Source organism: Populus alba, chromosome 17, assembly GCF_005239225.2.
Source record: "Populus alba chromosome 17, ASM523922v2, whole genome shotgun sequence".
Lineage (NCBI taxonomy): Eukaryota > Viridiplantae > Streptophyta > Magnoliopsida > Malpighiales > Salicaceae > Populus > Populus alba.
Window position 1 is genome coordinate 11629258 of NC_133300.1, and position 15592 is coordinate 11644849.

The window sequence follows — 15592 nt, forward strand, 5'->3', positions numbered from 1 at the left end:
TTTAAAAAATTATAATAAAGCTGTTTTGAAATTTTATTTTTTAAAATTTCAATAATTTTTACTGGATTGTTCCAAACTTAGGTTGATTTAGTCGTGAATTTCAAGTTAATTTTTATTTTATTTTAATAATTGTATATATTTAGACTAGTTTATGTATATATCGATTAGTTTCTTGATCGTGTAAATTTTTAATGATTTTAAAATTTATAAAATTTAAATTAATCAATTTTAAAAAAATAATTTTAAAATTTAATTAGTTTACGTAGATTTCTTAAAGCTGTTTTTTCCCTTTCTACCCAACACTTCAAGTTAAAAGGACATAAAAGCTGTCCAATGCGTGTTCATGAAAAAATGCTAAGATGAAAGGACTTGGGGGCAGTGTCAGCAAATGAAGCTGCCTATGGTTGCTTTCTCATTTAAGTAGATAGCTGAAATTTTACCGGATTCTGTCCTACCAAAATTGTGAAGAGTGACTCTATTATTCACATGAAAAGTTGAGTCACTCTCACAATTCCGATCGGACCAGATCTAGTAAAATTTCAACTATGTTCACATAAAAAGTGCAGTCACTCTCCACTGCATCCACATGTTTTATTTAAATTTAAGTGAATAGTAGACTGTGGTTTTGCATTACCAAATAACAAACATCTACGGTTTGCCTTAAAAGCTGCTGCAATCGCGTAAACAAACGGCCACTCAATTCCATACATTTTATTTTTTTATTATTTTATTTTGAAAATTACATTTTATGAATCAATTTAGTTTTTAAACTCCCATAAAAAAAAATCAAAATACTCTCATATATAATATATCAAAAACATCAATGTTATAATTTGTCTCGTCAATTTTGATTTCTAAACAATAGAAGTAGCAAGAGAAGAAGTCCATGCTATTGGTCTTAGGATTTCTACTTTCTAGCATTTGTTAAGTTACAAGATTTGTGCACAACCGGATCAAGAAATTAGATTTTGGAACGTAATCTGTTTGCGTGTAAGAGAGAGATGAGAAAAAAATGACTCTCTCCCACTATTTGAAACAAGAGCATCAAGAGCAAGGTTTTTTGTTCATTTTTCTTAAAATGACTTCATTTTCTACTTCTTTTTTCTTTGAATGTTTATGTCATAGTTATCAAACCCGATCAGGAATTGATCCGAATCAACCCAGAAAAATAAATAAAAAAATATATTTGAAGTTTTAATATTTCATATAAAAAAATTAATAAACAATCCATGTGAATATATGTTATACATGTTATAAATAATTCAAAGGATAATTTTTTATTGAATAAAACACAATTAAAAAATAAAATTAAAAAATTGATTTTTTTTTTTAACTAGGTCGAACCCGATTCAATACATTTAACTTTGGACAGGACCTGGTCCGACCGGAACTGTGTAGAGTGACTCCACTGTTCACGGTGAACAGTGGAGTCACTCTCCACTGCAGCCGCATGTTTTATTTAAATTTAAGTGAATAGTAAAATGTGGTTCTGCATTACCAAATAACAAACATCTGCAGTTTGCTTTAAAAGTTGCCGCAGCCGCGTAAACAAACGGCCACTCAATTCCATAAATTTTTTTTTTTTTTATTTTGAAAATTACATTTTATGAATCAATTTAGTTTTTAAACTCCCATAAAAAAAAATCAAAATCCTCTCATATATAATATATCAAAAACATCAATGTTATAATTTGTCTCGTCAATTTTGATTTCTAAACAATAGAAGTAGCAAGGGAAGAAGTCCATGCTATTGGTCTTAGGATTTCTACTTTCTAGCATTTGTTAAGTTACAAGATTTGTGCACAACCGGATCAAGAAATTAGATTTTGGAACGTAATCTGTTTGCGTGTAAGAGAGAGATGAGAAAAAAATGACTCTCTCCCACTATTTGAAACAAGAGCATCAAGAGCAAGGTTTTTTGTTCATTTTTCTTAAAATGACTTCATTTTCTACTTCTTTTTTCTTTGAATGTTTATGTCATAGTTATCAAACCGATCAGGAATTGATCCGAATCAACCCAGAAAAATAAATAAAAAAATATATTTGAAGTTTTAATATTTCATATAAAAAAATTAATAAACAATCCATGTGAATATATGTTATACATGTTATAAATAATTCAATAATTTTTTATTGAATAAAACACAATTAAAAATAAAATTAAAAATTGATTTTTTTTTTTTAACTAGGTCGAACCCGATTCAATACATTTAACTTTGGACAGGACCTGGTCCGACCGGAACTGTGTAGAGTGACTCCACTGTTCACGTGAACAGTGGAGTCACTCTCCACTGCGTCCGCATGTTTTATTTAAATTTAAGTGAATAGTAAAATGTGGTTCTGCATTACCAAATAACAAACATCTGCAGTTTGCTTTAAAAGTTGCCGCAGCCGCGTAAACAAACGGCCACTCAATTCCATAAATTTTATTTTTTTTTATTTTGAAAATTACATTTTATGAATCAATTTAGTTTTTAAACTCCCATAAAAAAAAAATCAAAATCCTCTCATATATAATATATCAAAAACATCAATGTTATAATTTGTCTCGTCAATTTTGATTTCTAAACAATAGAAGTAGCAAGGGAAGAAGTCCATGCTATTGGTCTTAGGGTTTCTACTTTCTAGCATTTGTTAAGTTACAAGATTTGTGCACAACCGGATCAAGAAATTAGATTTTGGAACGTAATCTGTTTGCGTGTAAGAGAGAGATGAGAAAAAAATGACTCTCTCCCACTATTTGAAACAAGAGCAAGAGCAAGGTTTTTTTGTTCATTTTTCTTAAAACGACTTCATTTTCTACTTCTTTTTTCTTTGAATGTTTATGTCATAGTTATCAAGCCCGATCAGAAATTGATCCGAATCAATCCAGAAAAATAAATAAATAAATATATTTGAAGTTCTAATATTTCATATGAAAAAATTAATAAACAATCCATGTGAATATATGTTATACATTTTGTAAATAATAAAGTTTAAAAAATTATTTCTAAAGGATTTGTATCCCACTTTGAAAATATACTATGTTAGTATGTTATCTTTTTAAGTTGAAATATTCAAATTAAAAATGTTTTTTATTTCACATTAAAAAAACATAACTTTTTTCTTGTAAATATAAAGTATATATATTAAAGTGCTTTAAATCCCACAGTAAAAAAATAAAACTTTATTCTAATATTTAAATAGTGAACTTTGAAAAGAGTTAACTAATATATATGGGAATTTTGGCTAGGAAAAAAACATTTGAAAAAAAAAACTAGATTTCAACCAGGTTTTGCCGGGTCGCCCGGGTCACGAGTCAACCCGACAGGTCAACTATGTTTTGCCGGGTTTTTTCTTATCCCGGTATTTTGCCTTACTTGGACCAGTCCAACTATCGGGTCGAGCAGGTTCCAAGCCGATCTACCGGCCCGGTCTAATTTTAATAACTATGGTTTATGCCGTTGTCTTGGATCTATGGTGGTGTTCGGCTAAAACTAGTGATTTTGTGATCTATGCTTTCTCCCTTTTAGGCTTGCTGGAGATTTAAAAGAGAAAAAAATAAAAATAATGGTTTCAATTATTTCATGTGAACTTGCTGGAGATTGAAAAGAAAATGGAGGAAGAAGAACTCATCCATGGTGTCTATGGTTTTTGTTTAGTTGAATGGAAAAGTTATAATATTAATATTGCAAGGCTTTTTAATCATTAAATGAAATATGATAACACTTTTATAAATAATTCAATATTTGTTGTTGATTTTTTTTTATATGTCATTGTAAGGATGTAAAGAGTTGTAAAATTATAAACTTTATGACGTAAAATATAATTTTTAGAAGAAGCAAAATGAAGAAAATGAGCAAATATAATCCTGTAAATAATCCAACATTTTTTTTTTAATTTTTTTATATATGCCAGCTTGAAATTATATTTGCTCCAACTTGGTAACAGAGGGAATAAAAAACATATGATTATTATCAATTTGCTCCAATACTTGGTAACAGAAGGAATAAAGAACATAGTAAAACTGAAGCAAGCAATAACAACAAACAAGAAGGTTTATCATCTTAATTAATCCTCATTACAAAGGATCAATCATGCGGTTAACTGATACTATTAATCGTCTGCCCTTTTGATTGAAGGGTCTTGATAAGATCATTCAGAGCTTTAACAGAAGATCCTTTGTCTTCTCCTTCATCTCTCACTGATGCCCTCAACTGTTCTTTAATCACCATTGCCTTGCTCCTCAGATCACCTCCCTTCCCTTTCTTGGCCATCACCAACCCTATCACTCTCTTCACCTCCTTCGAATCTATGCTGCCCTGCACTCCTCTTGTCAGCTCCACACTCACACCCATCTCCTCCACCAGCATTTTGGAATTATAGGCCTGTTCAGCGGCCAAAGGCCATCCTATAATTGGCACAGCTTGGCTCAAGCTTTCCAACACTGAATTCCACCCACAGTGGCTTAGGAATGCTCCTGTGGACTTGTGTGACAAAATCTCCAATTGAGGCGCCCAGTTCCTCACCAACAAACCTTGTTTTCTTTTCTCCATTCTTTCTTCAAATCCTTCTGGGAGGTATTCTGCTCTAAATTCACTTTTTGGTTCAAAACCAACAGGAGGCCTGATGACCCAGATGAAAGGTTTCGCACTCTCTTCCAAGCCAATGGCTAACTCCATCATCTGGGAGGGACTTGTCCTGTTTTGAGAACCAAAAGAAATATAGAGCACCGAAGCTGGACTGTGCGATTCAAGCCATTCCATGCATTTCTCAATAGAAATCTCTAGTTTTTTACCAGCTCGTCTTGTGCTTATACCTGATGCAGCTACAGATAAAGAAGAATAATCATTCTTGAGCACAATTGGTGGCAGAAGAGGCCCTATAGCCCAGACAGGAAGTTTGACAAAGTTCCTCAACCATTCCAATCCTCCAGGCTCAAATTCCTCAGCTGTATTGCACAACCACCCAAAAGATTGCATTGAAAGTGAGAACTGTGACTGAAAAAACTTAGACCAAGAATCAGTGCCATCAGCATTTCTTAAGAAATGATGCAACTGATTGATGTGAAAGCGACAGCTATCAGGAAATCCCGGCAAATGGAACTCATCAGAATCACTTCTACCTCGATGAGGAAGATTGAGCCAAAGAGATGAGGAAGCCAAGGTTCCATAAGCACCACTTGTAGCGAAAGTGACATTCACAGTCCCCAGACTGCTCGCAACTTCAGTTGCCCATCCAAGGAAAACATCTGATATTATACAAAGTGGGGGGTGACCTTGTTTAGCTGCAATATCAGATACAAGGCTGTGAAATGGTTTCCTAAGACTTAGTGATGCAGAGAGAAGTTTGCCAATCGAATCCAGAGACAAGTTCTCGGAGTTTTCAGTGTTTGGAGGCAAGTCATTATCAGTACTGCAAAAAGGTAGCTCAAGGAGGTGGATATGGTCATTTTCTGGTTCATCGGATGAGGAGTTGAAGGTGGAAGAAAGGTACTGGATGTTAAGAGGGGTGCTTGCAATGGATATTTTGAAACCAGTTGCTTGATGGATTTGTCTTGCAAGAGCAAGAAAAGGTATGAGATGGCCATGAGCCAAAAACGGGAGCATCACTATCTGTTCATTAGATTTAGACGCCATTAATTATTTTGTTGAGGTTTGTGCTCAAACTGAATTTGGCTCAAGAACTGGATCTACACTGAGATGGGAGAAGAGTGTTGGCCTCCTTATAAGGGACCGTTGAAGGAAAGTGATGGCTGTCATTAGAGGTGCTGTTGACAAGAAATTAACTTCAAAAACTAAAACGAGATACTGATTTAAGAACTAGAAAAATCACTTGGTCCAGTTATATTTTAGCGCAGTTTATTTGCTGCAAAATAGTATTTTTTAGAAAGTAAATTTTAGAAAAATAAATTTTGAGAAAGTGAATTCTTTTTTAATGTTTGGTAATAAAAGTCTAAAATAACATCTAAAAATGATGTGAATTATTAAGTCTTCATTGAAGATTGGATACTTTAAAAATCAATCCTTGTAACTCTTAAAAATTTGGCAATAAATATCATATATATGAATGACAAAAATAAAATTAGATAAAGATGAAGAGACACATACAAAAGTTTTAGTAGCTCAGGTAATCACCAACTTTATTTCTTAAACCATTGTTCAAGTATTCATTATCTTACTAATATATTAATCTTTTCACATCTTAAAAAACTTTTCACTCACAATCTTTTTTAAATATCAAGATCTTAACTTTCTAATGACTCACAACCAAATATTTTTCTAAATGGTTCAAGTGCTGCTTACACTTTTATAATAGATTTTTCTATAACAAGGGTTTTTCACACTTTATAATTAATAAAGACAATGTCACAATAGATTAAACTCAAGTCTTTATGAAATATAATACAACTCAAGAATATGAAAGAGAAGATTGATGCAAATAGAGTTTAAAAATTTGAGAAGATTATGAAAATAATAAATGCTTTTAGATTAGATAGTTAGAAAGCATAAGTTTTGTAAGGTTGTTCATATAAAGTGAAAAAGTGGTAATTATATGTGAAAAATCAACACATGGCCATTACACATACTAATAAAAATGGAGTTAGATGTTTTGAACTTTCAAAGTGTTTTTCAATTTTATTAAAAATGGCTATAACCTATTTTTGGAAGAAAAAAAATTTATTACAAGATTCATGTGTGTAAAATAAGTTTACCACTGGGTTAAAAAAGGACAATAGACTTTTAGTGTAATCAAAGTTTGAGAAATCATTTGACCAAGTTTATGTTATCCATTTAAAAGGATTTTGAGTGATAATACCAAAATATATAATAATAAAAAAATTTCATGAGGTGTTTTTTACTATGTATTAATTTCAGAAATGAAATTATTTTTTTGGATAATAAATTCAGCAATGAAAATTTATTTTTGTGATGCCAAATTAAATCCTATAAGGACTTGATGACATGAAATTATATTTAAGTATCTTCAAGTCAAGTTTGCGTCCCGTCGCACGTCACCTGCGTGGTGTCTTGTCGCACGTCACCTGTGTGGCGTCCGTTGGTGATTTTTCGTTATGTTTTGTTTGCTTGATTGGTTCTTGGGAGTTGCCACCAAGTATTTAATTGAGGGAATAGGAAACCCGGGTGTGCTGGTCTTGTTAGAGATTCACGGGTAAGGGATTGGTTGTGGTTAGGGAAGATATTAGCATCCCTAACGCACCCTACCTGAGGTAAGCTGCTTCGTGGTTTTGATGTGTTAAAGAAGTTTTAAAAATTTTGTTTTTTCATCGAATATTAGAAATACGACTTACGTATAAGTTCGTAATGCTTTATTGTGAGCAAATCAAAATATTAAATTCTTCTTTTGCCTTTGCGATTTTATCATAAAATAAAATAAAATGAATAAATAAAACTTCCATAAAACGTATACAAACACACACCTTCACTTTTACTATATGTTTTTTTTTACATACATACACACTACAAATTATAAAAATTCAACAACTAAACAAAAATTACATTAAAAAATTTAAAAATTACAAAATAGACCCCCCAAAAAATCCATAACAGTGCTGGGAAGCCTTCTGGAACTGCAGGAACAGTGGTGGTGCGTTGCTCCACACGCCGCCGCCGCCGATAAAGGCAATAAAATTGGTGGATCGGAAACGTTTTCCTCTTCTCTGTCTCCCTACTCCAGCGGTGACCTGCAAAACAATCGAAAACACCACAGGCAATTGATTTTAATTTTTTTTCTTTGTTTTCAATCTATTTTTCTTTCTCTTCTTCTCCGTTTTGGGTCTACTTCCCTCTCTGCAGATTTGTTCTTTTCTTTTGCTTTCCCAATCCTCTCTGTTTTAGGTGGCGGCAAGACCAAGGGGTCGCTGGCGACTAGGCTTTTGTCGAGTCTGGTCGGTGCTGGATGGAGGAGACCCTGATACAGCTGACGGTGAAGACCGTGTGTTTGTGGGTTGTTTGGGTGACAGAAGGAAACAACTGGGATGAGAGGAAATGATGTTGCGGCTGTGAGGGAGGAGCTCGGATATGTTGTGGTGCTTGGTGGAGGACGACATTGATGGTCTGAAGGAGAAGAAGACGCTGCTGAGGGGAAGGCTTTGATGCTGAAGGTTGAAGATGAGAGGTAATGTGGGAAGGAGAAGGGGACGCCTCTTTGTAAGGCTGAATTAACAGCTGTTTCGGGGTTAGTATTCGGTGGGAGGCAGATCGGAGAAAGGGATGGAGTTGTGGCTGGGTCTGTATGGGTCTGGGAGGGGAGACCAGAGGAAGAAGGGGGGCGGTGGCTTTGGTTGGAGAAAAGAGAGTGGCCAGGGTGGCTAGTGTGGGTAAAGATAGGTTTTTTAGGGTTTATTGTGTCTCTCTTTTTTTGTTTCAAAATTGCCCCCCTCCCACTTTTGTGTGTGTTGAAGACCAGTATTTATAGGCAAAAATATTGTTAGGTTTCCAAACTTGGTCCCTCAACTTCTTTTTTTGTAAATTTTGATTTTTTCTTATCAACATTGCCTCGAATAAGGAAAATCAATGATTTTTTAAAAATAACGCGTTAAAAGTCGAACGTGTTCCCAAGATCTTTTGAAATTTAAATTATTTTAAGACGATGTTAAAAATGATGAAAATATATTAAAAACACATATTTTTTGGATTTTCGTTGTTTTTCTCTAATTTTGGATTTTTTTGAGAATTTATCAAAACATGGGTCAAAAATTAGGTAGCAACAGCTGCCCCCTTTTTACAATGCTTACGAAGCAAAACTCCTCAATGTTTTGCATAGCTTTGTAAAGAAAACTTGTCTTCCTGTCTTCTTAACTTGCGCTCAATATCCATTAATCTAAAGACTTCACTTTTTCCTTTTTCTTTTCTTTCTTTCTTTCTTTCTCTCTTTCTCTCTCTGTTTTTTTTTCTCTCATTTTTTTCCCCGTTAACCTAAGATCCCATCTGGCGACCTCATTTAAGCAAACCCAAAAACATTTGTAGCTCTATCAACCTAAAATCCCATCTGGCGATTCCCTTTAACCAAAGCTAACTGAAATCCCATCTAGCGACCTCTTTTATAACTAGAACCAAAGAAATGTGTGTAACTTAGTCAATCTGAAATTCCATCTGGTGATTCCCTTTAACCAAAGCTACATGAGATCTCATTTGGTGACCTTATTAAACCAAACCAAAGAATGTGTGCAACTCGGTCAACTTAAAATCCCATCTAGCAATTCCTTTTAACCAAAGCTACTCGAGATCCCATCTGGCAACCTCATTCAACTAGAACAAAAAAAATATGTGTAGCTCGGTAAACTTGAAATCCCATCTGGCAATTCCCTTTAACCAAAGCTACCTGAGATCCCATTTGGCAACTTCATTTAACTAAAACCAAAAAATATGTGGGCTCGGTCAACCTGAAATCCTATCTGGCGATTCCCTTTAACCAAAGCTACATGAGATCCCATTTGGCGACCTCATTAAACCAAAACCAAAGAATGTGTGCAGCTCGGTCAACCTAAAATTCCAGCTGGCGATTTTCTTTAACCAAAGCTACATGAGATCCCATCTGGTGACCTCATTTAACCAAAAAAAAAATAATGTGTAAAAAGTGGTCTCATTGTAATGGGTGATCTACCCAGATGAAAGAATGTGAAAAACGGTCTCATTATGATGGGTGACCTACCCAAATGGAAGATGAAAAAAATTTGAAGTGTGGTCTCATTGTAATGGGTGACTTACCCAGATGGAAAAAAAATGTGAAGTGTGGTCTCATTATAATGGGTGACCTACTCAGGTAGAAAAATATGAAAAACGGTCTCATTCTGAAGGGTAACCTACCCAGGTGGAAGATGAAAAAAAATATAAAGTGGTCTCATTGTTATGAGTGATCAACCCAAATGAAAGATTATGGTTTGACAAGTGTGAAAAATAGGACTTACCTGGCAAAGTCATGAAGGGATGACAGGAGAAGGGCTGGAAAACTTGGTGCTTCCTGATAATTCCTGATCGTAGGATTTGAAAACTCGGGGCTTCCTGATTGCAGGGTTGATCTTTTCTTTTCTTTGAGATTTTCCTAATGGTAGGGTTCATCTCATCTTCTTTTTTTCCACGATCAAAACTGATTCTTTGTTATCATCAACACAATGCTTTTTTTTTTTTTTCCACAATCTTGCTGGACCTCATTGAGGATTTTTCCTATAACAATTCAAAAAGAATTGTGAAATGTTTTGAGGCTAGATGACATGCATGCTTTCTTACCTAATTTGGAATATAGGTCTCCTTTCTTTGATGCTCCATCGTCATAAGGTGCCTTCGTTTGCATTCCAAAGCCTTCTTTGTCCTTCTAATTTACCGGCTTATTCGTGTGCTAGCCATCCACTGAGCTGTAAGTGTCGTGCCTATCCTGGGCTATCCACGATGATTACTCCTCTTGTTGTTTATCAAGCATGAGTGTGCCCCCAATTATGGTGTTGCTTGATTCATCATGAATGAGCTTAACCGATCATTCATCTTTTGGATTATCTTGAGAATTATTCTCTCATTGATTGTGCGCATAGTGCCAACACTCATCAAGATTGTCAATCAGTCATAAACTTGCCTCAAGCTAAAACAATACTCTTCAAATATATGTTATCATTAGTCTTTTTGGAAACTATCTAGTCGTCCAGACATGCATCTCATAGCTTACAGTAGAAGGCCCATCGTTGTAAGCTCAATGTTCTTCTCCATGGAGTTCTCTCATCTTATCGAATCTGATTGTGAAAAGAAATGCATTAGCAGCATCAATGATGTTCACCAATATTCATGCGATGAAGTGCACCTTTAAGCTTTAAAACAGATGGTCCTATAGTCAGTTTTGGTGGTGTGCATCTTTCTGATATTCATTTAAATGCAACTGTGCGATAACATCTTTCATAGCCATATTTCAAAGGGTAACCCCAAGATGAAGATACGAAGTTTTCCCTCAAGTGCAGTGTTGTTTTCAATTGCTGCTTGAGTTCACTAGATCATGGAATGTTTTTGAACAATATTGCCCCTGGTGTGATCTGAATGTGCTCATTCATCTAATTATCTTTCTTTGAACACCATTATCATTAGTTTATTGATTCATCATTTAATCATCTTTCATTGCCCCCCAGCTGATCTGAATACTGCTGGTTTTTTTTCTTTTTAGGGTTTATTGTATTGCCCCCAGGTGGCTCAACTTTTCAAAGAGTGTTGAGAAGAGTTGATGTTATTTTTGTCGAGTATTTCACAAACTCAATCGATGTTCTTCTTTGTTCTGGAATCAAATCTCATATTTTAAATTTCATGTCTATTCAAGTCTAATTGTTGAAATGAAATTAGAGAGATATTAGTTTTGGAAAAGATCTTTCGAAAATCATGCTTTCTTGGTCAAAAACCCAAGCACACGTCATTCAATATATTCCTTTAATCGTCTTGTATTTCGAAAACAGAAATTGACCCGTTGTAAGATTAAAATGGCTTTTTCCATGGTTCTTTGTGTCAGTTTTCAATATTTGATCTTGGGTATATCATTTGATGGTCTATGAATAAGGTGACCTTCTGTAAATTTCAAAGAAAACAAAAAGGCTCAAGTCAAAACTTGAGGACTTATCAAGAAAGATTGTTTTCTTTTCTTAGCACCAATTTTATCAACATGCATAATAATCAATAGCTTAATTCATGAAGTCACGAGCCCCTATAGAAAAGCTCTTCCAGTTTTGAGAGCGCCATTTATGGGTTCAGATTGCTTACTTGATCGAAAATGGCTTTTAAAGTACGTAATGCAGGTTATGGTTCATGGTTAGAAAGAAAGGAAATTCACAGGCTCAAAAGGTGTTTGAGGGTTTTAAGGACCTAGGATCAAATCAACTATTCATCAACTTTCTTCTCTTGTTGTCTTTGTAGAGAAAGTGACATATAACCTTGTTAACCTCAAAGGTCAGAATTCTCTTAAGATGGTCATAAAGCAAATTCAACTTCTTCTTTGATGAATAATCAATCTAATCATTAGAGACTTTATCATTGATTTCCAAAAAGACACCGTTGCAACTTAGTAATTTTTTTTTTCTGGTATTGACTTTTGGTATTCATTGTCTCTTTCTTTGATTGAAACTTCGTTTGCCCTTCCTAGGCTAGAATAGGCTTCTTCTTCCTTAATCTTTGACTTGCCTTTAAGTGTTTGCAATTTTTACTATATACTATATATATTATATTTTCTTTCTTTTTTCTCATAGCCTTCCTCAAAGTTTTCTTACATGCCCCAGTCTCTGTTTTTTTTTCTTTTAGTCTTTTCTCAATTGTTGGATTTTTCTTCTTAGACTTCCCCTTATCCATTGATTCTAACACATTGTCTTCATCTTTACTAAAAAAAATATCTTTATTTGCCCTAGTGTGGGGTGTGATCCTAGTCAGGGTTTCTTTTAAAAAAGAAATATTATATCAGGCTCAAATAGATTGTAAGGGATATATATCTTTAGAAAGTGAAGGGATGAACAAGAATGGCCTTTTCTCATTTCAAGCAAGGTTAGTTAGAAACCGATAAATTTTGATCTCATCCAGTGTAATGATTTGGACTTGTAAGAATCATGATTCACGAGTCCATAACTACTGAATCCATTACATGTCATTATGCATACTTGCTAAAATTTAGCTACATGGTATTGGTTTAATTTCAACTGTGAATTCAAAATTTGTCTGGTCACCTCCTATTGTTTATCTTGTCATTTTAACAAATATCGAGTCATTTCTGCAATCAAACACTTTTTAACCATTTTAGGATTGGCTAGCCTTATTTTTTCATGTTGGAGTTTGATCAAAAATATTTTGTCAAAATACTGGTCCTTTGAAAAAAAAACATCTCTTGATTTTCAAAACAACAGGAAGACAAAGAAAAGACATGTTTCGTTCAAGGTTGAGGTGTGATCCCAAAACAAAATGCAGAAGGGAAAAAATCCATAACAAAATGATTGACAATTCAACACCATTCTTGGATCAACTTTTCTAGCAATATTTGTGCTTGGCCAAGGCATTTTCGATCTTTTGTCAATCTGAGGATGTTCTGTGACAATACGGTTGATGATATCATCTTTCACAAACTCAACTTGCTTCCTGCTCACCATCATCCGATCTCGATTCTTAAAAATTTTGCAAAACTACTCAAATGAATGGTCCAAGACCCCCACCATGATATTTTCATATCTCTTGTCTGGATTATACCCCTTTCAGGATCATCTTCTGACTCAACTCTCATCATTGTTCTGGCACCCATGATATAACCTTCAATATTTTCCATCTTCATAGCTTGCTTAATTCCTTCGGCAATCCTCACAGCCGCATTATGTCAATCTCGCAATGTTGTTATGGTTGTCTGAGGGATTTTTTGGAACCTCCCAACAGCTAGGTAATCTTGGTAGCACGCAGCACCACCGCTGCCAACATATGGAATCATGTATTGTCTCTACTATAAGAGAAACTAATGAATCTAAACTCTTATTCTCCTCTTTAATTCCTCACTGGTGGTGTAACAAACAAGCACCAAAAAGGGAGTTCTGCTTTATTAAAGTTTCAGTCTTCTTCATATTTTTCAGTTTAGTCATGTCTCTTCTCGCTACTTCTGTGTTTTAATTCTAACACTGGTAAGGAGAAAATGATCTTAAACTACTTCATTCCTTCTTGGATTCCTCACTGGCAGATCCACAAATAGATCTCTGTTGAGAGAGGTCTGCTACATTGAAGTTCAATGTAAAGCCATGTTTTTCATACCAACATCCTGTGTTGCTGGATTGGAATGGAGTTCACAGCAGATATGGCAAGAAAGAAGGCCTCTGCTTATGGCGTGAAAAGCTGATAGCTATTGGATGCCATTGAAAAATATGGAGTCGGCGAACAATTAACAGTGCAATTAAACAAGAAAAGAGATTATCTTTCATTGATTATTGAAGGCGTTGATGCTTTTCATGACTAAAATGAAGGAGAAGTGGTGCCACTTCAGTGTTTATGGCATCTACTGATAGAGTGCTGTGGAGAAAAGTCAATTATATTTTTCTTGTGTGGGACATGGATTGACAGTGCTTCTACAGGAGGCTGTGCAGACATTCAATTTTCACTCTTGAAGTTCAACACTTGTTCAAACAGATCAAAGAGTATAGTTACTTCACATTTGATGCTCTCAATTTCCTTTTGACAAAGAGCCTTATCGGACCCATTCTTTATTTTCCAACTTTTCTCAGTCCAATATAGTAGATCTCAGGTGAGGGAACCTACTTTTCATCCCGGTGCATGCATGATAAATGTATGAGCATGTAATCTATATGATGAACTCGCCCTTTGAGGGGTGACATATGGTTGTAACTCTTGTATGATGATATAAGGATCGTGATTCTTGCCTAAGCTCTACAATGAAAAATTTTTGAGTGACGACCATTGTGTCACCTACAAGTCTTGAGTTCAAGATGCTTCAAAAAGGGTTTGCCCTGATGAAAAAAAAAAAAAAATAGCACATACAACCTAAGGACAAGTTCTATTCATTATGTGAACATGGGTAGGTTTTCTATCTGGTCTCAAAAGGGTCTTATATCTGCTCAGTGATGATCTTCATAAAGACAATATAGGGGCGTTGCAAGAAATGGTTAAGGTACGTATACCCACCATTACCAAGAAGGCACTCAGATATGAGTTGGGTGTTTCAATCATCTGAACCTTGACCAATAGTTATAGGGCAGATCGCTAAATCCCCACTAATCTAAAAGCTTGTGTGTGCTTTCAAAAATAAAGACATGTGATGCATGAAACAATTCTACAAAATGCATGAAAAATACATTAACAAAAAATAGACAAAAAAGAAAAAACATAAACACATCAAATACACAAAGCTTAGTCCAATTTTGTCAGAAACAGTACCTTCCCCAGCGGAGTCGCCATTCTGTCGTATGTCAGCCGCGCGACGTTGACTGGCGATTTTTTGTTATGTTTTGTTTGCTTGATTGGTTCTTGGAAGTCACCACCTAGTATTTAATTGAGGGCTACTAGGAAACCCAGGTGTGGTGGTCTTGTTAGAGATTCATGGGTAAGGGACTGGTTGTGGTTAGAGAAGGTATTAGCACCCCTAACGCACCTTACCTGAGGTAAGCTGCTTCGTGGCTTTGATGTGTTAAAGAAGTTTTTAAAAAATTTATCTTTTCATCGAATATTAGAAATACAACTTACATATAAGTTCGTAATCCTTTATCGTGAGCAAATCAAAATATTAAATTCTTCTTTTTCCTTTTTGATTTTATCATAAAATAAAATAAAATGAATAAATAAAACATCCATAAAACGAATACCAACACACACCTTCACTTTTACTATATTTTTTCTTTTTTTCCCCTATTTTTTACATACATACACACTACAAATTATAAAAATTCAACAACTAAAAAAAAATTACACTAAACAATTTAAAAATTACAAAATAGACCCCCTAAAAAATTCATAACAGTGCTGGGAAGCCTTCTAGAACCGCAGGAATAGTGCTGAAACAGTGGTGGCATGTTGCTCCACATGCCTTCGCCACTGGCAATAAAACTGGTGGATCGGGAACATTTTCCTCTTCTCTATCTCCCTACACTAGCAGT

At 34.6% G+C, this 15592-nt stretch overlaps 1 protein-coding gene across 1 annotated transcript; it reads right to left on the bottom strand.

The window, feature by feature from the left end:
• Positions 1-3789: 3789 nt before the first annotated feature.
• Positions 3790-5687, bottom strand: LOC118031882 (UDP-glycosyltransferase 92A1). The gene has a single exon (XM_035036401.2). The coding sequence runs from the start codon at positions 5616-5618 to the stop codon at positions 4083-4085; it is 1536 nt and encodes a 511-aa protein (XP_034892292.1). The 5' UTR covers positions 5619-5687; the 3' UTR covers positions 3790-4082.
• Between the last annotated feature and the right edge of the window lie 9905 nt (positions 5688-15592).